The sequence below is a fragment of the Cavia porcellus genome, unplaced genomic scaffold (assembly GCF_034190915.1).
Source record: "Cavia porcellus strain 051 isolate PalLab524CR breed Dunkin Hartley unplaced genomic scaffold, mCavPor4.1 scaffold_2, whole genome shotgun sequence".
NCBI lineage: Eukaryota > Metazoa > Chordata > Mammalia > Rodentia > Caviidae > Cavia > Cavia porcellus.
In genome coordinates this window covers 102,174,055-102,198,025 of record NW_026947485.1, presented here as the reverse complement: position 1 = coordinate 102,198,025, position 23,971 = coordinate 102,174,055, and the positions used below count along the sequence as shown (strand labels likewise).

Sequence of the window (23,971 nt, the reverse complement as noted above, 5' to 3'; positions counted from 1 at the left end):
ACACACACACACACACACACACACATACCCACTAAAATAGTGGCAGACCTAAAAAGACTGGATTTTTCAGATGTAGAAAAAAGTAACTCAATTATTTTTAAAGCAATAGGATTAAGGGTGTAGATGAGTGGTCAAGTGTCTGCTCAGCATGAGGCCCTACCTATGGCAACACTGGGGCCAACATCTCAGGCAGGAATCAAGAATGTTCTGGAATACATGAGACTATCCATGACTACAGTATCCTCCTGCATTCTGTGTCACCTTCTAATGTCCATTCTAAAATTAATCAGACCCTACAATGTAACTCCATAAACACGAAAACAAACAGGAATCTTTGCAGTTTTACTATTCACAAGGACTCCAGAAAGGCCACTATGTTGTAACTCTACAGAAAGAAATTTACTTTTTCTAATTCTTTTTTTTTTTTTAATCAGTACTGGGGATCAAACTCATGACCATGCGCTTGCAAGGCAGGCACTTACGCCGCTGAGTAAATCCCCAGCCCCAGAAATTTACTTCTTCTAAAATTTTGCAGAAAGTTGTATAGCCACCATATGGGCAAAATCATGCCACTGATGTGAGTGTTGAGAGTTTGTGTGTGTGTGTGTGTGTGTGTGTGTGTGTGTCCAGTAACTCAATGCCTCCATTTGTAGCTACTGTGCTCCAAGGGTACACACCTGAGAACTTCATTATCTCTTCCAGCCCAGTCCTGCTCAAGGCTTCCTGTTCTAAATATACATTATTATAAACTACAGCTCTGTCCTTCAAGTTTTTTATTAAATCATATGTATAGGTTAGGTATTATACACGAGTTTCAGTCTTGGCAAGTGAAAATAACATTATAAAGTATGTGATAGAAGGAGGAATATGAGGACTGACAGTGTTGAGAACTCTTTGCTTACAACGAAGAGAAACACACATTTCCAGACGCCTTCCTTAAACTTCTTAAAAAATTTACTATTATAGTTAGCTTTTACTATCTAAATACCTTAACCAACTATGAAGAAATAAAGCCTGTTACATTCAAAGTACACTGCTACAAAGAGAATAAAACACTCAAGACCCTGGGATCAGGCAGAATTCCAGCCCTATTCTACCTTAAGTGTTAGAAAAGCTGAAGCCAGAAGCCACGAAATAAAAGGTTATGCAAGTAGGCATAACATAATAAAAGATATTACCTTCAAAATGCATTATTGTTGCCAATTATAAGAATCACTTCAACTTAATTTCAAAAGCACAATCACCCTCAACAGAAACAGTCTCTTTTTTAAATTTCAAAGAGTATTACATTAAGGCAATAACTCACCTTCCAGCCATAATATAGCTCTCCCTTATTGCAACACCACATTTCATAAATACCTCTCATCGACAAGGCAAGCTAATTCAGGTTAATTTTATTGTATTTTGGTGCTATCTCACATTTGTGTGCAATTACATTTACCATTTTATTGCCAAGGCAGAAAGTAATCAGAACAATTACTTGAAAACGGAGGTTTATAAATTCTAAATCACAGTTGCTGGCATTTTTGATAAAGCAGCAGCTTTATCTCAGGAAGTGGCAGGGACATCAGATAAATCATGCATCAGTCAAGTGCAGCTGACCCCCAAGTGCATTGCACAATATCAGAAGTGCTTCCAAAGAAACTTTCTTGAATCATCCATCATTTTTCATAATACTAAAATAGCTACACACCTGAAGAATAGAAGCTAGAGAATAATAAAAAAAATTCAAGTAGTATGGGCAAAACCATTAACTGCTCTCCCTTTTAGACTGTAAGATATGGCCTGGCAACCAGACCATGCACATAAACAAATACGACTTCCACAATAACTCTAAATATCTGTATTCATATTCATCAACTCAGTTTTAAATATAAATGAAATATGGAGTAGAGACACAAAATAGAAAAAGTACGTATCTGGCCTAGATGAATTCTGTTTGGGTACAGTTGCTTTTAAATTCAGCTGTCGCTCTCCATTTTGTGTGGGCAACACAAAGACACAGACGTGGCATTGCTGTATCCTGGTATCCCTTTCTCCAGGCTTTATTCTGTCCTAAAATTTATTGCTTAAAAAAAGTATGTAATTGACTTAAAGGACAAGAATAAAAGAGAGGCTCCTGAGTCCCCACAGGAGCTTACCCAGAATTACTTACATGCAGTGCGGAGGGTGTTAGAAAAGAACGTACCCATTCCAGTCACCTATCCTCATCCCAGAGCTCAGCTGTGGATTTCCTTAGGCAAGTGCAACTCTCACACTGCACCTCTGCCACATACTATCCACACCCATTTTAACTTGCTTTTTTAAAAGGTAGCATGAAATAACTATGTAGTCCATTCTTTCTTCGTTTTGTCCAAAAGAAAAATAAAAATAAAACAAAAATAGAAAAAGAAAGCTTCTCTACCTTAGGGAGGCAGTCTCGTGCCAATGGGCTACTGCGAGGTGTGTGTGAGGGTGGAGTTCCTTAGTTGCCCATGCCTGTCTCTGGGCAATACCTTATTCCACCTACTCCTCACATCTAACTTGAGGCAGATAAAATTCTATGTGGATAAGAAAGAAGTCAGGGAGGTTAAGGGACTAGGACACAGCCACAATTGATAAGTACTCCAGGTCAAGTGAACATATTTAAAAATCTAAAATTTTGGTTATGTTTCTCAACTCTCTCTAAATCACAAGTCCATTGCAGGCTGAAATCGTCAGAATAGGGTAGAGTGTTCCCGAAAAACAACCACCACCAAAAAGAAGCAATCACTCTAAAAATAAAATAAACCCCCTGAAGTAGTTAAAAAGCTGTACGATAATGAAAAACTCTATTATATGGGTTACCCTAAGCACATTTTCTAAATCACTGTAAGACAAATCTTCAATTTCCAAATGGAATAAATACTTCCTCAGTCTGAAAATGATGCCCCTCATCACAAGCAATATGGACCAAGCTCCATCCTAGATAAAATAAAGGTGTCCTTGCTAAACTGGAGGCAGGTCTGATCTAAGGGGACAAAACCAGGGCTAAAGAAGAGGCGGTAACTCTGAGACAATGAGCCCATTGACAAATCTTACCCAGAAGTTTCACTATTGTTTACAAGTACATGGACAGAAAAGGGCTTGCATCAACCACCACAGGCTAAAGAAACTACTAGAAAGAACCTATTTACAAAGGATTTAATGCAAGAGTGTTACTGGAGTTCCTTTGTGAACCATCTGGTATTAGGAAGTGACAAACTCAAAGTCACTGGGCAAATATTTCAGCTCTAGTTTATCTCCAAAATTTAATTTTAGAGATACAATGCTGAGACTCTATAATTCCTTTGGTCTTAAAATTATATGAAAGCTGTCAGTGAAATAGGGATTTAGCTAATCAGAGCTACCAAACTATCTGGGTTAAGTAACACTGAGTCGTGATATGCCATATAGCTAACATTTAGAGTATTAATAAAATCTACCCTTATGGTGCCCCATTGAGGGAGGTGATATAATCCAGACATCACAGAGGAAGAAACCAGCCTAGCGAGGTGAATCGTTTGCCTGAGGTCACATTTCTAGCAAGTCATAGGAGAGCCTAAAATTAAAGCCAGAGCTTCCAACATCTGGCTTCTTCACTATCATGCTCTCTTTCCCCAGGATGCCCTAAGAGTCTCCAGAGACTGAATGACAGGGTCCAAATGTGAGCTTTACACTGTCGCTCTACCAAAGTACAGAACGAGCAATGAGCACTCTTCTAAATAAGTGTGTGGTAGTCCCCACACTGAGAAATCTGTTACATCTTCTTTGAATTCCAAGATTTGTAATATTGGTTCATACGCAAAGGATTGTACCAAAAAGGAGTGTAAAAAAGTGTAAACATGCTTAAGAAAGAATGATAAAGAAATACCTAACATTAATATATAATTAGTACAATATACAATAATTTTCAAGACAACTCCAAAGTTCTAGTTATCTGATAAGTATAACAATTTTCAGGTTTCACTGGATGAAAAATGACAGCAATAAGTTTGTATTTCCACCAGCTAAGTGTCATAGTCCTTTGCCACCAGTAAACTCAATATGCATTTTTTAAAAAAGATATAAACTCTGAGTCTGGTGATAAGGTTCTGCCTAAGTTGGTATCAATAAAGATATATAATACTTTAAAAGTGCTATACAGCACAAATACCATGTAATTATTGATATGTTAAAGTATTATCAAGTCTTTTATGTGGCTTTACATTCATTTATTGCACCTTCAAATTTTCTGTTTATAACAAAGTATTAAGAATCATAATGAATCACATATAGGTAAAATAGTACAAATCCCACAGATATGAGAATTAAAAGTGGGCTAAAGCAAAAATTCTAAACTAGTGGAGAATGAAAAGTAATTATTATTCTTCATATAAAATAATATTAGAGTACTTTAATTTTTATTTTTTTTAACACACAACACTTGGATATTTGAGAAATATACTAAGTAGCTGGTATATCTATTTGAAACATGCCATCTATTTGAAACAAAATGATTTAACTTTCCATTCTAGTTCAAATGTCAACTCTGTGTGTCTAATCATATTTATAGAAGAATTTTGTAGATCGAAGTCTTCTCACCAAGCAAGCACATGAAATATTCTCCTTCATAAGCAGAAAATCTGATTCCCAGGCCATTGGTATCTAGTGACCAAAATACAATGATACAGGTTTTATCATCCTGTTTAAAATAAACCATTATATATGTAAACATATTGCATTCTCAGAACGAGGTTTTTCCCTATTAGAAAGGAGTGGCATATAGGAAAAAGCTAAAGGATTGTGCTAGAAAGCCACTGAGTTGGATTTGAAGTAGAGGTATCAGGATGAGCTCAGAGTTTTTAACATGCCTGCAGAAGGCAAGCACAGGAACAAAGACAGAGAGATGTGTGCAAGTGCAGATCAGTACATACACACACAGGCCTGGCCCTGTCCACCAAGGAGGGACTGCTGGAGCAGCAGCAGCTTTCCAGAGACAAGCACACCCCCCCGCAAGTTCCTAGCTTCTGAATAGCATTCTTTAGTTATGAGGAAATGAGGCTTCTTGTAGAAGAAGATGAATTCAGGAGTGGGGCAAGGAAAATATAAGGTAAACTTGGATTGTGATCTAAGAAAATGCTAAAAAAAAGACAGGCATGTACCAAAGACACAGGAGCCAACCTAAAGAGTTTCCTAAGAGACAAAATAGGAGCCCTTTGAGTAGCTAAGTACGGAAAGCATTAGACTATCCTGCATAAAATAAAATATCCGTAAGTCCACCCTGACAGAAATAATAGAATGATTAAATAAGTGTCAAAAAAAGGAAAGCTCTTCCTTAAGGATTTCAATTAATAAGTGATAAGTAAATGAGGTATATATAAAATATTAAGAAAATAAAGCACTGTAATAATTGTTGCACACAAGATGCATACAGGTGTCTAAACTTAGTAGGTAAAAACCTACAAGAACACAGATGGCCTCAAAATACTACCCTCCCCCCAAGATATTTGTTAACCACCTTGGAAAATATTCACTTTATAGCTTGAGAAGTATAATAGATTCCACCTTATCCCAGGAACTAAGGTCAACAACACCAGTAAATGCAGGTGGACAAATGTATAAGTGACAGGAAGACCTGAGAAGGCACATCATTCCTAAGCTTTCTTCCTAACGCTGCATAATCTCAATCCAATCATAAGACCTCAGAAACTTAAAGGACAGATAAGTCACAGCATAACCAACCAGGGTTCTTCAAATGATCTAGCTCACAAAAGGCAAGGAAAAAACTGCTACAAATTAGGCATCTTGGCCCATTCAGGCTACTATGACACAACATCTTAGACTGGGTGAATTACCGACTGTGAGAAATTTATCTCTACTGTTCTGGAGGCTTGAAGTCCAAGATCAAGAAGGCACTTGGAGAGGAAAGTCAGTCTCCATTGAGAGCCTTGCTAAGGTCTTGTGTCCTCATGTAGAAGAAAGAATACACTCCCCTGTACCTGTTTATCAAAATGCTAACCCTTTTCATGAGGGCTCCACTCATATAACCTAAATCTACTTACTTCCCCAAAGCTACATCTCCTTCTGCAATCACATGATAGATGAGAATCACAACAGAGGAATTTAGGGAGATACATTCAGGCTATCACACTAGAGTAGACAAGGAGAGATGGTAAGGTTTGCAGTGGTGTAAACATGCCAATGTATTGGTCACAGTGACTGTACCCCAGTCCCATAAAGTGCTAACACTCAGCAAAATGAAATAAAGATTTTATACCATTGGTACTAATTTTCTGCAAGTTCAAAATTATCTCAAGATAAATGACACAAAAGAAGGGAAAATAGCTATTCCACTGCCATTTGTGTACATGTAGGGTCCACTCTGACACACCCCAAAGACATGGCTATTCAGAAATCCACAGCGCCTGTCTTGCTGCCCACTGTAGCCAGCAGCATAACATAGCAGACAAGGAAGGCCAGAGCTGGGTGAGGAATTTCCTCAGTCCCCAAGATCCAGAACTGTGACACTACATGTTAGGTTCTGAAATAGGCCGGAGAAGAGCTAAGGGTGTCAACTATGGCTGGGAAATAAAAAGGTTAAAGAGATCATAAATTAAGATTAGTGTCAGCTGGCCAGCAGCTTTATACCTCATTATAAATTAGATAAAAAAAAAAAAACAAGGCTCCCCGTTACAATCAGAAACCTTTACAGTGTCTACTCCACAGCATCTACCCCAACAGGCCTCTCTTATAAATAAATACACACAAAAAAATCTGAAGATATCAAGACTCTTTTAAAATGTAGTAATTAAAGGCAGGGAAGGTATAGATTGTGCAGAGCATATTTAAAATAACACCAATGCTAACTACCTATGGAGTACTTCTCTCTCTTTTTCCCCAGAAACACTGAGACCAGGAACAGCTGGTCTCCAGTGCCTCATTCTACATTGTCCCACTGTGCAAGCTTAAATGACAGGGATAGAGGAGATCCTGGCCCAGACTTCCCCATCCTGAATAGGTTTTGGGTCAGGCCACATAATGCATATGAAAATCACAGCCAGAGATGGCTGCAAGTATTTTATTTAGACATTTTTATAAGGAAGCCAGAGGTTGTAAGCATGGCTAGGATAGCTATACAAATTTTGACTTTACTAAAATGTTAAGTCCCTTGAGCCAGCGTATTAATCTTGTTATAAAAGTAGTCTCTCCTCTCACTGGCCATTCATTAAACTTTCATAAATTTTAAAATGTACTTATTGTTATTAGATCATATGAAAAAGGCAAATATAAAGTATGCACCATTAAAGCAAGAAGCAAACTGGCTTTTGGAGGGGGTGGGCTGCAGAAAGACTCAGATTGATGATGAAAATTTGAGATATCCAGTTCCTAAAATATTTATGAAACAGTTTTCAATTTGTAACAATGCTTGATCACAGAGAAGGACATTATTCATTTTTTAAAGAATGTGGATAAATTAAAAATAAAGACTCCAAATAGCAAGCAATAAAACAAAATGACCTCCTATTATTCTGAGTCGTCTCTGAACAGCCTATGTGCAAAAGAAGGTCTGCCAATACCCATTTCCAGTCACACGGGACCCCCCCCCCCACCCTCAGAATGCCTAATGCAGCATCAATCTTGTCAGCTGTGTGCCATCGTCCACAGCCTGATGGACACTGGGGAGGACACCAAGCTCTAGTGTGTGACTGCTCTGGGAATGGCATGTCATCCTCTGTGTGCTGACCAGATGTAGGCCTATTTCTGCAGGAACTTACGTCCTATGAAGTTCTGAGTTATTTTAGCTACATGAAACAGCTATGCAGAGAAAAAAAGGAAGAAGAATCCTGGTGGGAAGAGATAAGCCCACGACAGGATGAATTCCATAAGCATTTGACAGAGAAAGTGTGCCCGTGTTATCGTCTCTCCCCCTTTGACTATGTGATATAATGTAAGGTTATGATTATATAAATGGGTGCAGAATTTTGGAGTAGGCTCTATCAAAAGAGATGAGAATTTTCTTTCTCCATAAACAAACAGGAATTTAAAAGTTCAGGAGACCATCTATCATCTGTGATGAGTCATAATCAGCAAATGAAATATACAGGCTGCCTCTTATCACTTGGCCTATAAAAGCTCCGGATCCATGGGGTAAAAACGCACTGAACTTTAATAAGCACTCCATTATAACAAATAAAACCAAACACCTAATTACCAAGTGACTATTTATAGTTTCTAAAATAACTTAACCCACTTTTACAAAGCAGATATTTTAAGATTCAAAGAAAATCTTACTCTATTCCACTATTAGGTACTACATTTATTCTGCTTAGACCCAAAGGATCAAGAGATCTGTAACTCTAAATTGCATTACTTGTACCAAACAGAAATTAGTCTCATTTACAAACAGCAATTACTTATAACAGAAAACTGAATCATAAATTTAAATTAATTTTGACAAAAATTCAAAACCTGGTTAAAGGAACACCACAGAATGAACAGAGCACTGTATATATGGGGTTAGAAATTTCCCTGTTTGTCACAGTGGTTTACAACACAAGCTATTACTAACAAAATCTTTTATTGTTTTCTACTTCAGCCTCTCTTGCATTGTTAGCATCTTGTTCAGGCAAATTCTTCTCCCCAAGAGGGTGACATCCCTACTGATTAAGCAGAGAGGGAAAAGCAAGTCATCTGTGATTATACAAAAAAGGAGCTGCTGATGCTCAGTGCAGTAACATTAAAAATAAATAAATAACACAAACAAGCAAAGAAAACCAGATGTCAGAATTCAAATAGATGCTGAAGACTATTAAATTTCACTGAACAAACTCTGAATCCATAGAGACCACACTGTCCAACATAGCAGTTATTAGCCACATGTGGCTACTCATTTAAATTTAAATTAATGAGCATGTAATAAAATCTAAATTCAGTTTCCAAGTAGCACAAGTCACATTTCAAGTGCCCAATGGCCACGTATGACTAGGGACTACTATACTGGACGTCATAGATACTGAACATTTCTATTACTGCAAAAAGTTCCATAGCACAGCACTGACCAACACTGTTTTAGTACCTATCAAAGAAACTGAGACCCAGGAGATAATTAGAAGCCACAGTCATCGATAAGCCAGGAACCCAGAAATCCTTTGCCACCACAGAGCAAGTGGGTGTCACTGAGCATGTTATTCACTTTAGCCCACTTTGAGCCTGAACTCCAGGCAGCAAGCGACTTGCTTGGCCAGTGCAAAGTCATAGTTTGGTACAGGTCCCACCTATGACACTTGCCAAACACAGACTCTGGTATTTCTTTAAGAGAGACATGAAAAAATGACCATGACACACCTAGGATTCAAAACTATATGCCACTGACCTGAATTCAAGAATCAGGAAAGTTAGTTAAGAACTTTTTAATCTAAGACATGAGAAATCTTCCCTACCTGTTTAAGTTTTCAAAACACTGCATATTATGATTTAAATGTGTCCCTTTGACATTCCAAGTATTGCCAATGTGATGGTATTAAGACCAGAAGCTGTAAACAGTTGATGAAATCCAGGCCTAGCAACACAAACTTATAATCCCGTCCCTCCAGGCAGCTGAGGCAAGAGGATCACGAGTTTGAGCCTACCTTGGGCAAGTTAGTGAACTAAACAAGACTTTATCTCAAAGTTAAAAAAATAAAAATAAAAAATAATGACCTGGGATGTAGCTCAGTGCAAAGGCCCTGAGTTCTATCACCAGGACAGAAAAAAAAAAAGTGATGAAACCACAACTTACTCACCAGACAACCAAATCTGCTGGTGCCTTAATTCTACCCTTTCCAGTATTTAATTAGAAACTTGTGTTCTTTACAAATTACCCAGTCATTACTGTTCTGTTAAAGAAGTACAAAACAGACTAAACACTACATTAGACATCTTAATGCACAAAATGTTAATTCTTTTAGACAGTGTCTCAGATATAAAACTGCCCTAAGCACTTAACACTGGGAGAATGTTACATCTTTACAGTAGAGTACTTTGTCATCAGCTGAGCACTTACTATACAAATGAAGTGAGAGAGTCAATATAAAATTGCAATCAGGTAAAAAAAAATGATTGGTATCATGAGCATGCCTGTGATGTCTGCAAGCCTCTGGAGTCTGACACAGCTTTATCCTCCAGAGGGTCTCTTGGCAAACCTCTCCAAAAGGAGCTGTTTCCCAGATTGAGGGCAGAAAAACATTAGTCACTGAGCAGGTTTTTCTGAGTTGAAGATGACCTGATCACCTTTCCCAGATCCAGCACATGGCCTGGAGTGATGACATTTAAGTAAAATCACTCTGGAATGATAGAGCCATTCTGTAGACAACACATGTGGACAGTGGCAAGAAATGATACAGTATTTGATTTTAATATTATTTTTATTCAGTCTTCAACATTTTGATAATATTTTTTGCCTAAAGTTACCAGAAATTAAATATAATCAACCCAGTTGGGAACACTGAATTAAAGAACTCTGATACACAAGCTTTTGAGCAAATGATGACTTTTTAAAATTCATGATGATTCTCCAGAAAACAGGAGGGATCTAAAAAGAAGAACAGCCAAATCTAAGATGGCACCAGCAAGGGATGCAGATCAACAGTAGATAAATCCACTCCAGGTACAGGCTGTGAATTTACCTTACAAAATGGGAGAAGCAATCCAACATCTCTGACCAAGAAAGGAGCTGGGGAAGGTCAGAACTGAGTGGTACCCTGTTGGTGGCACCCTAGTGTTGAATGCAAAGGTAAACTCAAATGCCCCCAGAAGCAGAAGAGAAAGCATCATGAGGTCTTCAGGTATTGAGCAGATGAGGTGCAACCCTGATGAATTCATAACCAAACAAATCCAACCAACAGTGCAATGTGGGTAAGCATTACAAGAAGTAACAGGAAATTATAGAATTCCCCCACTCAACCCATAGGATTTCAGCCATTTCAAGATGCTAGTGTAAAATGTGAAATAACTGTGAAATGTGTAAATGAATAAAAATTAATGATGGAAAAAGAATTAGCAAGGAGCAAGACGAAATAAAAATAGAACTGAATTTGTACCCCTCAGTGAAACAGTTAATTGAGGCAGCCTGATGTTCCCACAGTGACTGGAGTCAGAAAAATTTCAAACACTACACCTTTCAAAACACTGTAGAGCTGTGGAAGCATCTAGGATAAGATGATTTATAGTCTAGAGTGGGAGACAGCCTACACAGGAGCATTTGCTGATGCTGGGCACCAGCAAGGAACAGTCTGGACAAGCCCCACAGATTCACTTTGTCTGGGAAACTCTGGGTGCTCTGGTAGAGATTGTGTTAAACATCAGAAATATGAAGAACCTCAAAGTGTAATCAGTTTGCCACCCTACTGCGCTGCATTTAGAAACTAGGAGAGCCAGCCTATGGGTTTTGAAAAAGAACATGATCTCCCATTATCTAATGGCATAAAAGAGACAAGTGGGGAAGTAGCAGAAAACCTGGCACAGAAGCATGTCTTCCATCAAGATAGTTTCCAGATTTGAAACTGGAGGAACAGAGGCTAAGAAATAAGCACAATACTTTTTAAGGACATAACTGAATCTCCAAAGTGTTGGAAAGCTAAGAGATACCAGCAGGCCTTCAATCGAAGGGCCATAGCACTATGCTCAAAGAAGGGCGCGACCAGATAGTTTTACATAGCCCCTGCCAAAATCAAGCCCTTCATTCTACGCATTAATCAAAGAAAGGGGAGCCCTTTAATTTAGTAAAATATCATCATGTAAGGGTTTTGCGGTTCTTTGCACCCAAGTCCAGCACACAACAGTTTTTAAAAGTATGTCAAAAGATCAAAATGGTTACTGATAATAGAAGAAAATAACAGAAAATAAACTATACAAGCATAAGCATGATTTGATATAATTAACCTAATTAGATTTGTAATAAATAATCTCATAACTAACAAGGGAATTAAACCAGTAGTTTACAAAAAAAAAACTTCTCACAAAACCAGGTAACAGAGGCAAAATCTACCGAACTTTTGAAGACTATGTTAATGTAATCTTTTCTAAAGAACATAAAATACAGTAGAGAGTGCTTAAGTCATTCCATGAGGCAAGAAATTCTTTGAAATACAAATCAGACAAGGACTTTCTAATACATAAAAATATAAAGTATTCTCATCATAAACACAGAGGCAAAAATCCTCAACAAAAAAATGAGTAACACTGGCCCAACAGGTGTATCAAAACCGATGCTAGATTTAGTAATGTTTAACAATGATAATTTAACATTAATAAATCAAAGAAGTAATGGTTGCCACCAAAAGATGCAAGCTTGGAATCACATAGCCATTTAGACAGACACATAAAATTATTAAATGAAATTCAAAGTCCATTACCAATGTTTTAAAATTTTGAAGACAACCAGAACAGAAGCTTATATCAAGTATTTTTGGTGGTGAAAAAATTTACAGTTTTCTTTCAAAATATATAATGATTTAAATATGTCAATTGTCATCATCAACTTAAAATGGAACTGGGGGTCCTAGATTTCATGATGCAGTAGAGCAAGTAAAAGAAATAAACAGTACAAAAAAGTGAAACTCTCATTTGCAGGGAATGTGATTGTCTACACAGAAAAATCAAAGGATATTCATGGAGCATAATAAAAGAATGCAGCAAGAAAATTAGATATAGGATAAAAACACTAGCATTGTTGCATACCAGTAAAAAAGAAAAACCTAAAGTTTAAAAAATACCTATTTAAAATAACAATGTCAACAACAAAGAGAGTATCGACAGAAAATATTGAGATGGATAAATTCCTTATATTAAAATTATTAAAATCTGAGGGATACTAAAGCATATTTACTATATATTTCTGTAAAGGAAGATTACCATCATAAAGATGTCACTCTACCCATGTTCATTACAGATCTGAGTATCTCTAATCCAGACCCCTAATGGATTTTTCTAAGAATATGACAGTTTGAAATTTGTATGGATAAGCAAAGGGCCAGAGGAATCATAATACCCCTAAAGTAGAACAAGATATAAGGACCTGCCCCAACAAATTTTAAGAGTTGGCTCGAAGCTTTAGTGAGTAATTCATTGTGATACTAGCATAGAAACAGGCAAATATCAAGTGAACAGGAAAGCAGAAATGCTCAGAAACAGACACATACCTATGTGAAAGGATAAGTTTCTCCAGCTCCATTCACAGAGCAATCTCCTTTTCTCTCTGGTTCTGCAGAACCTCTATTCCCATCTATTCATCATCTGTAGTGGAAGCACTGAAGAGCAAGAGAAAGGAGAGGATACCAAATACCCCAATGTTGTAGTCAATGTTAGCAAGGAAGAAAAGACACATAATTTATAGTATTATAGTATTATAGTCACACAGGGAGTCAAATACAAACAAAATGCAGAAAATCTGTCTAAACACTAAAGACCTGGAGGATCCAGCCAAGTGCCTGGATCCCATGTCAATATCCTGCATGAATTCAGCTAAAGACCTAGAACTCATACAATGCCTCACACAAGTCCAACCAGAGGCCAAGAGCCCATGACAATGACTCATGTAAATCTATTTCATGGATCTGCACTGGAAAGGCCTGAAAGTCGGTGGTGGAAGCTAGAAAGTCTGTGCCAGCAGAATGAAGGATCCGTGCCAGTAGGCTGAGGGTTCTTCACTGGAGGAAGGAAGCAATGTTCAAAGTAAGAACCAGAGCTTCCCTAAAAAGTACCACAGCTATTCTCAGTGACAATAAGGTCCCAAGCTTCTCCAAAGATGAGAACAGCGAAGTTCATATCAGGAAGCCAGTGTGTCAAACTTTTCCTGGAGATTGAGCAGCACACCATCTTCCCCTCCAGAGCCAGGAATCGATGCTCAACATAAGGACCAGAGTTCCCCAAAGTGAACCATAACCATTCTCAGCAACAACAAGGTCCCGAGCTCCTCTGATAATGTGAACAGCCAAGTTCATATCAGGAAAGAAGGTTGATAAGCTCCTCCAGGAGAAACCATGGCAACAGGAGAACCAATAGCACCAAACAACAATTCTACTACGGAGAAAAAATAACACTACTTCCTCTCCAGTTCTCCTTTTTATTTTGAAAACAATCCTTAGGTGGGCCATCCACATTCAGCACCACACTAATTCAGTTCAGCTGGATGCCACAAGTTGACCACCAGTTACCAATCCACCACATCTGGTGCTGGAAGAACTGATTATTCATATTAGAGAGCTAGGTTTCCACTCCATACCATAAACAGAAATTAATTCCAAATGATCTACAGACTTGCATATGAAAGGGCAAACCTGTATTTTTACAATACAGACCTTTACATCTATGACTGGGAATAAGTAAAGGCTTTTGAAACAAGCCACAAATATGTAAACTATAAAGGAAAAAGAATTGTAAGTCCAGTTATATTCAACTACATTAAAATTAGGAATTACCGTCCATCAAAAAGAAAGGTGAAAACAAAAAGAAAGTGAAGCAGATATAAAATGAAAAGGTAGGCCACAAACTATGAGATCATTGCAGCCCATAAAATTGACAAGGGATTAGAACTCAGAATATAAAAATACAATTCAGTAAGAAAAGGACAACCTAAGAGAGTACTGGGCAAAAAAGGATATGAACAGGTATTTCACAGAAGACAAGCCACAGAGGGCAATTTGAAAAAATGCTCAATCTCATCAGTAATAGGAGAAATGATTACAATGAGATACAACGTTCTACTCAGTAGATTAGCAACTGGTACTAGTGTAATTCCTGGATTTGGCAAACCAGGCAAACCATAGATCAGCGGATATGAGTCTAATCTACTCTAGCCATTTTCATATATGAGTTATTTTATTGTAACACTGAACATACACAGTACAACAGTTCTACCTTATAGTACACACCAAGGATAAACTATTATACATGTTTAACTGGCAGCCACAAACAAGAATAATCATAGCTGCAGATACCTGAAAAAAACTGGGAATGATGCAAATGCACACTGACAACAGTGAAAAAAGTGTTTCATCAAACTGTGGTATAGTCACACGATGAAATGGTATAATGCACAGAAAATGAATGAACTATGACCAAAAGCAGCAATTCAAATTAAATTCAGATACAAAATTTGGACAAATCTCCTATATTCACACAATACACCTTTTTTTAAAGGTCAAGAGTGTGAGCAAACGCTAATTTGCCTCTTGTTGAAAAACAGAGACATTATAAGATTATATTAAATATAAAAAGTTAAAAAAAATGATAAACACTAATTCCAGAATAGTGATAATTTCAGGGTGAAATAAGGAAGAAAATCAAGGACAGGTAAACAGAAGAAAAATATGAACTGCAAACCTGGGAATGTGACAGACTTCAGCAATTGGGAATATGTCCATTTGTTATGCTCACAAGGCCACCTGCGAGAAGGTAGGCACACCATCCCAGTTGTCAGCCTGTCCCTGCCCACCCACATGTGTTCGCTCTTATTCTCCAGGTATGCTTATAACAGCATCAGCATGCTGATGGTTCACAAAAGCCACTCCACCTGCTGGGGACTTATGAGAGCCCTGGATGGTCCATTTCACAGGCAGAGAGCAATGCGAGACTTTACTGTTATCACTAGTGTTAAATTTAACAAGTGAAGTCCAGACTGCTGAAGGGATAAACTGTAGCAGCACGTGAATTGTGCCAGGAAAGAACCCACTCTTCTTCCATCTGATCTCATCTAGGACAGTGTGAAAATGCCAAAATGACACACCGCAACACAGAGCATTTCTAAAGAAGACACCATGTTAACACTCAACATGACAAGAGACAGATGATCTAATATAAAGACAAGTTTCCACTGATTTCCCAGTGATTTCTGGGTCCTCTAACTATAAAGTTGGAATGGGCCTTTTTAGAGGTAAAGGTAAAAATGAAGTTCTTTAAATTTCCTAACACAAAGTCTACTCGTTTCTATGAATGTCCTCTAACACCCATGACCTGCGATTATCTATGTGTTCCTCACACAATGTGGGAAAGGAACGACTGTATACTAGTTACCCTACTGGAAGCTACACAGGAAATAGAACTACAACTGATGCATCTGGTAAAATTCTCTAAATGTAGAAAACAAGTAATTTTCTTCTTTAACTACGTTTCAGTAAAAACAACAAAACTACATCAAGTCCATCAAAGAAGAGAAAAAAATTTAAGTTTCTTGAAAATTGTTGTTCTTTGAAATATTTGAAGGCCATACAGTTGTACCTTGGTTCATGAACTTAATTCTTTTCATGATTCTGGTCACAAAATGAATGGAAAGAGAACCAAATCAAATTTCCCCATAAAGTCAACACTGAAGTTAACTATTGAATTTTATTTCGGTTCTCATCCAATTTGATTTGTGACTAGAATGGTGGAAAGAATGAAGTTCATGAGCTGAGGTACTACTTTAATTAGTGAGATAAACACTCTTAAAAATCAGTCAATGAGAGTTTCCATCTGTTTTCTGAAAGTGAAAAGTCTGGGGTTGGGGCCAGAGGACTTGCTTTAAAGTGAACAGTCTCAGTCCTGTGGAAACCCAGCTGGCATCTCTTTTGTTAACATGGTTCACTTAGAACTTTTGTGCAGCCATCTTCCAGCCATGATGGAGTAGCAGGAACCAAACCTAACAAGTAAAATAAAATAAAGTATATAACGCATTTTTTTCCAAACAGTGAATAAAACAGCCAAGTACTATGATCCCTAAGAGAAGGGAAGCGAGGTGAGCCACTGGCTCAGGACATAACCTGGGTAGCCACACCGAAACTATCCTAGTCTCACCAGAACGAAGATCAAAAGGACAAAATGTCAAGAATTTATGGGCAGAGCACCAGAGAGGAAGGGGCCACTCAGCGAGAGAGTCTCAAGCACCAGCAGAAGAGTCCGTGAGTCTCTGCCTAAGTACTGAGCAACTACCTGGAAAGGAGCAGGCCAAACAATTACTGAGCACTGGCAGCTTATATCCTCTCCAGGGCAAAGTTGTATAATACCACATTCATCAACTAAAGATCTCAGAAATGCTTTACATCATCACATCGAGGTACTTTTCAATTTTTATGAGAGTATTTCTCACACCCACAACAAAGTTGAAAGATCAAGAGCCACATCATCATAAATTGGAGATGGATATAAATAGATAGACAAATATCCCTATAAGCGCACACACACACACACACACAAATATACTCATAAAATAAAAGCATTGCCTGAGTAGCAAGGCCCAAGAATCTCTGGACTAAAACCCACTCTAGGCCCATCCTAGCAAAGCTTAAAATCAAAAACAAAATAAAATAATTTCAAGTAATTTATTTCTATGGAAACACAGTTCACAACAAAATTATCACTATCCAAGATCCAATTAAAAACTAACACATGAACAAAGAAGTAGGGGGAACTATAATAGAAGAAAATCATTCAACAGAACTAAGCCCACAAAAGATAAATATGAGAGAAATGACCCATAAAAAAGGCCAAATGAGACTTAGAGAGATGCAAAATACACGGAAAAACACATCTGATACAGTTAACAGATTAGCTATAACAGGAAAAATAAAATGTGTGGCAATAAAGATGTAAGATTTTTAAAAAATACTCAAGTCCAGAAAGAAAACTAGATGGAAGATGAGAATGGCATTAGTGAGATGTGGGACAAAGTCACACAGTCCAGTACAAATACAACCAAAGTGCCCCAAAAAAGGAAGTCAGAAAAATTTACAGAATTTTTTTTTTATTTTAAAGAGGGTAAAACAAAACAAAACAAAGCAGATCAGAGGAAAATAATGTAAGTGACACCCAGATATCAAAGCAAGACTACAGGAGATCAGCAGTAGCTACCGTAATGTCTCTTGGTTTATTCTAAATAGTTGTCTATATCTTCACACACAATGGATTCATACAAAACAAAATAGTGTAAAACTGATCAAAACAGAGTAATGAAGGCATTCGAAGGCCTTCAAAGCCAGACAATAGGAAAATCAACAAAGGCTACCTTAATGCAGAAATATTAAATGATATTTTACTGATAAAAAAAACCCTCTATCCTCAGATGCAAGAAGTTCAATGAAATCCAGGCAGAAGAGTTAAAGACAACTACAAAGGCAGATAGTCAAATTGCTAAAAACAAGTGAGAAAGAAAAGCCTTAGAAAGAGCTGGAGCATGGGGAGACACAAAAAAGAAACAGATTTAACATGACAACAAAATGATTATCAGAAACTATATGGGGCAGGACACAATGAAATATCTCTGAAGCATTAAAAGAGAAAAAAGTGGTTACCCTAGAATTCTAAAGAAAGAAGATGTTTCCAAGAATGCACATGAAATAAAAGCCTTTTTCAAAAAGTAAAAGCAAAAGATAATTTTTATATCAGCAGATGTACACTCAAAAAATTTTAGTGTTCTTCGGAGTTTAAAAAAAATGCCTCGTGCTGCTTACCACAGGCAGTGTTCTTACACTGATGTACAGAAAAGCGAGGAAGAGTAAACCTGCCCCATATACACGTTGTGCCTTGCCTGTATTGTAAATGGGGATACATGTGCAAAAAAAAAAAAAAAAAAAAAAAGATAGTAGATTGAAATTAGGATCTACAAAAAGAAGAGCTCAAAAAATTAAAAAAATATTTAAATAAATATATAAGCATAGAAAATTTTTCTAGCTTAATTCTACAAGATAGCTGACTCTATAAAGCAAAATTAACAATAATATAGTTTGAAGTTTATTATATACATAGCAACAAAATAAATGCAACAAAAGTGGGATGCAAGAAATGGAGGTAGACTGTTAACTCTTATACTGCATGTTGGGTTACATTAAATCATGTAATACAGAGTATGATAGTAACAGGACACATTCTAATTCTAGAGTATTCACTAAAAAAGAGAACAGCTAGTAAGCCAAAGGCATAAGTAAAATGTTGAATTAGAATTATAAAACAATTTAATCAAAAAGAAGGCAGGAAAAGGACATGGTCAAATAAACAAGAAAATGAACATCATGTATACTTCAGGGCTGGGGTTTACCTCAGCGGTATCAGCACCTGCCTGGCACGCATGAGATTGAGAGTTCAATCCGCGGTACCAAAAAAAAAAAAAGATTAAAAATAAAAAAATATGGTATATTTCAGTCCAACCATATTAATAACTATATAAAATACAAATAATCTAAATAATCCAATTTTTAAAACAGTCACATTTTATTGCTTTAAAAGCAAGAGCCAGCTGCATCTTTTTCCCTAAAAGAACCACATGTTAAATATAATGACAAAATAGGCCGAATATAAAAGAATGAAAAAACATCTGTTTTAGCAATAATAACCAAAGAAAAACTAGAGCGTTGCTGTTTAGACCCAGATGTACTGCAAAAGTCGTGTGTGTTCACAACGGGGCTTTTGAAATGGGACTGGGCCACGGAGGCACTGTACTCCTCACTGGATTAACCCACGGATGAACCCATAACTGAATGTGCTACTAGGAAGTAGGCCTGTTCAGAAGAGGCAGGTCATGGGGGTGACCTAGAAGGGCCAATGTCCATCTCCTTCTCAGGCTCCTCTCTTTACTTTCTGTCACCCGGCTGCTATGGACTGAGCATCTGTTCATTTATTATGGCCCTCTCCCATCCTTTTCCTGCTATGGAGCTGGACCATGGGCCGAAGCCGTAAGTCAAATTAAACCTTTCCTGTTTTAAGTTGTAGGTGTTGTACTATGTCCCAGAGATGATAAAATGACTAAGACAAATGACACCTTCAATATGAAACAAGTAACTTCAAACTAGTGACTGTTATCAAAACTAGAGGAGGCCAGTTTCTAAGAATAGAGGGGTAAATTCACCAAAAGGCCATAAACATTCTATATCTATGCATCTAATAAGGTTCTGAAATAGACGAAGCAAAATCTGATAGAACCAAAATGAGAAGCAGATAAATCTCCACAACAGGTAGAGACTGCAACACTCCCTGATGATTTATAAGAAAAGGAGATGGAAAATCAATAATATATAGAAGAGTTTAACAATACTATCAACAAACCTGCCTCCTCTGACATTGAAAGGACATTCCACAAAAAAAAAAAAAAAAAACAAAAAAAAACAAAAAAAAAAAACAACGCTCACGTCCACAAACATTCCTCAAAAGTGCATCATGTTCTGGGCCACAAAGCTACCCTCAACACATGAAGGAAGACTGAGATCACAGAAGAGCTGTCCTTTGACTACAAGGCATTTCAAGTGAAATCAGTATTAGAAAATGATGGGGAAAGATGCCAGATATTTGGAAATGAAACATCACATCAAACAACCTAGGCTAAAAAAGAAATTAACTGTAAAATACTGCACAGTGATAAATGATAATGCAAGCTATCAATCTGTTCAATTGTGGATGATAGCCAAAGCAGTACTTAGAAGGAATTTTTATCATTAAATGTTTATATCAGAAAAAATAGGCTCAGTTGTGCTTCTGGCGCTAAGGTCAGGAACAAGATGGTGCCACCAGTGCAGGTCTCTCCGCTCATCAAGCTCGGCCGCTACTCTGCCCTGGTTGTTGGCATCGCCTACGGAGCCAAGCGTTATAGTTACCTGAAGCCTCGGGCAGAGGAAGAAAGGCGGGTAGCCGAAGAGGAGAAGAAGAGGCAGGATGAGTTGAAACGAATCGAGAGGGAACTGGCAGAAGCCCGGGATGACAGTATACTGAAGTGAGAGGAGCCAGCAGTCTGCATCGCCCCAGCTCCAGTGGATGAATAAAGCTTCTGAGTTATGTGGTAAAAAAAAAAAAAAAAGAAAAAGAAAAAGAAAAAATAAAGTCAACTTGTGACCTAAGTGTTCACCTTGAGCTAAAAAATAAATAAATCGAAGGCAAACTAAACCAAAGGAGGCACAAAGAAATAATAAAGACCCAAAGTTAATAAAAGAGAAAAAAGAATGAAAAATCACTGATAACAAAAGTTGGTTTTCTGAAGGTTTAATTGATAAATCTCTACCTAAACCAATTAACAAAGAATAGAGAAAATACTTATCACCAATATCAGGAATAAAAACAATGCCATGACCAAAATTCCTATAAAAGTAAAAGATAATAAAGTACTATTAAAATTTTAAGCCATTAAATTCAACAAGTTAGATGACATGGTCAAATTCCTTAAAAACACAAAATCTCAACAATAAAATGCTACTCAAGAAGAAATAAATGACCTAAGCATTCCTATAACTATTTTAAAAAGTTGTAGTTAATGTTCTCACAAAGAAAGCTTCACACCCAAATGGCTTCACTGGTAAAGTCTAATAAACATTTAAAGAGACAATGCTAAAAGTAGTATAAAAATTTACCCCAAATAACAGAGGCTTCATTTGGAGCCCAACAAAGCAGAAAGACATATCAAAAAAGCTGCAGAGTAATTTCTCTCATGAACACAGACACACAAATCCTCACAAGTATAACAACCTGACTCCAGCAAAACAAAGAAAAATATATTAAGCCCAACCAAGAATTATCTAAGAATACAAACTTGAATTAACATATGAAAATCAGTCAGTGAAAATCAGTCACCACAATAACACCATAAAGGAGTAAAACTTCTTCAGTCTGATACAGGGCACAGTATTAGTCAGTTGTCTGTTATAACAAATAGTGGAGATTCTCAACTTATAAAGAGTAGAGAATTATTTGTGCTCATAGTTTTGGAGGTTTCTACCCCTGGTTAATTGGGTTCACTGCTTTGGACCTGTGATAAAATAGTACATCGCAGCAGGAGCACGTGGTTATGAAGAGGTGCTCACTTCACAGCTGGGACCCAAAAGAGGACAGGTTCAGGGATTCCACAGTCCTATTCCAGGGAAAAGACCTCTCACTAGGCCTCTCTTTTTAAATTCCATAGAGCACCACCCTGGGGCCTTTAACGTATGGGGTATTTGGGGACAATCCAAGTCCAAACTAGAAGAGGCACCATCAAAAACAGACTGCTAACAACACACTTACTGGTGAAAGAAGGGTGATGAGGAAGCAGTGGTGGGCAATGGCTGACATTTTAGCAAGAACCAAGAGAGAAGCACCAAATACAAAGACAATGGTCCTATGCTTCTCTACACTCGCACAATGGAAGGTTCACTGACAAAGCCACCAACCTTGTGGACTTTGCTGTATCTTGATTACTTATAATTCTGTAGTAAAGTGTGAATTCCAAGTACTTATACCTCAAGCTGAAAATGATGGTTATGTCCAGAAGAATGCTGTGCATGGTGGGAATCTCAGACAGACCGGCTAAGTTTTCCTTAGAACAAAAGCTTTACCTAGACAAATGACTAAAAACTAATGTTTCTTCAGACTTGCCCATCTGCGGATATTTACTCAAAAATGAATAAAGTGAGGCTATCACTGTACAAAATACAACTGACAGTATTTGCTGTTGATGGCCAGATAAGAACTTCCAAATTATGACTAAACTTGGAGAACTTGAAACTATCACCACAGCTTACCAATACTGAAAACTCTCTAAGGAGAAAGAAAAGTGATGATATTGGCAAACAAGATTTTTAATGTTGTACCATGCAATATGCCAATATTTGGAAAATCTGTGTGAGTCAATGAAGCAATGTTTCCCATAGGACCAACAAATTACACTACAAAATCATCCAAGGGGCAAGACACAGTGGGCTTTCATGGAATGGATTTTAAACAGTTTCTTAAAAAGAGCTCAAACTCTAGCTATACTGCACCAAACTTGCAAGAAACTACCACTTATCCAGTTCCAACAGAGGTCAGAGAACATCCACAGAGACTTGGAAAAGGTACTAAAGTGCTGCTCCCTTTCCTCACTTTATCTGAGTGATGCCAGAATCACTTAATAGCCTTCAACCAAAACAATATATGTGGTGTGGTTCAACAATATTATGAATGCTTAATTTTTAAAATTTAACACAGTAAACTATACATTAACAAAACTCCCTGCTTCAAACTATCTGCCTTGCTTTGAATACACGTAACATTTCTGCCACTTTACAAAACAGAGCTGGAATTCCTCTTTCATGATGTCTTTGGCTGTACTGTCATGGTTGCCTTGATATCTTGAATTGATTCAAAATGTTAAAAAAAAGTTTACTACTCTTGACTTTGGGGAAGAGTCAGAAGTCTCAAGAGTACCAGATCCAGTGAATTGAGGACACACTATAATGCTTTACAAGTTTTCTCTTCCGTTGGAAGAAACTTAGAAACAGCATTCATCGTATTTGTGATCATGTCTCATAAAGACACTCACAAGAAGCTGGCCAGAACTGCCTCAGAAAACAGCAAAACTATGGGATAAGTATGTTCAAAGTAAGGGGAGTATTTTGAGGAGGACTTAATGGCAATGTTTCTTTTACTGTAATGTTTTAACCCACCCTGTATTTTTGATCAGCCCTTGTATCATAACATACTGAATGCAGAAGCAGATATGAGAATCTAGCTGTCTCCTAAAAATTAAAAAGATTTGGAAAAAATTAAACTGCTAACACTTCTCTCGTTAATTGCTTTTCACAAAAAATACAGCTACTTTTCATTTTAAAATATTATTATGAAAAAATCAAATAGGTTTATATTTTAAGTGAATTAAGTATTTTAAAATTTCTCAATGTTAAATTATAACGTAGGAAACAACAATACACTTTGCCTTCTATATCTTCATAACAAAGGATTCAAGCCATGGGTTGAAAATATTGGGGAAAAACTTATGTCTGCACTTAACATGCTGAGATTCTCTTCTGAATATCACTTCCTAAATAATAGATACTACTTACATTATTGTAAGTGTTATAAGACATCGCCAGATAATTTAGGAAAGATGCACACAGGCTATATACAAATACTGTGCCACTCTGAATGAGGGATTTGAGCATCCTTGGGTTTTGGTATCCAAGAAAAGTCCTAGAACTAAGCACCCCAAGGAAACTAAGATAGATAGATGACAGATAGATGGATAGATAGATAGTTCACATAAGCTCTT

The 23,971-nt window shown here is 37.1% G+C and overlaps 2 protein-coding genes and 1 pseudogene across 4 annotated transcripts in view; 2 read left to right on the top strand and 1 right to left on the bottom strand.

Moving 5' to 3' along the window:
* Positions 1–23,971, bottom strand: part of Mgmt (O-6-methylguanine-DNA methyltransferase) — a 283,026-nt gene that overhangs the window by 245,151 nt on the left and 13,904 nt on the right. Inside the window, exon 1 of one of the 3 annotated variants that reach the window (XM_063244937.1) lies at positions 13,158–13,176. The exons of the other annotated variants lie outside the window; for them this stretch is intronic. The gene's annotated coding sequence lies outside the window, so the exon portion shown is untranslated. Of the gene's footprint in view, positions 1–13,157; positions 13,177–23,971 lie in introns of those variants that run through there. 3 annotated transcript variants of the gene reach the window in all.
* On the top strand, positions 18,424–18,542 carry LOC111754513 (small nucleolar RNA SNORA51; annotated as a pseudogene).
* On the top strand, positions 20,447–20,751 carry LOC100730976 (ATP synthase subunit e, mitochondrial-like). The gene has a single exon (XM_063235038.1). It carries the CDS (start codon positions 20,478–20,480, stop codon positions 20,691–20,693), a length of 216 nt encoding a protein of 71 aa, XP_063091108.1. The 5' UTR covers positions 20,447–20,477; the 3' UTR covers positions 20,694–20,751.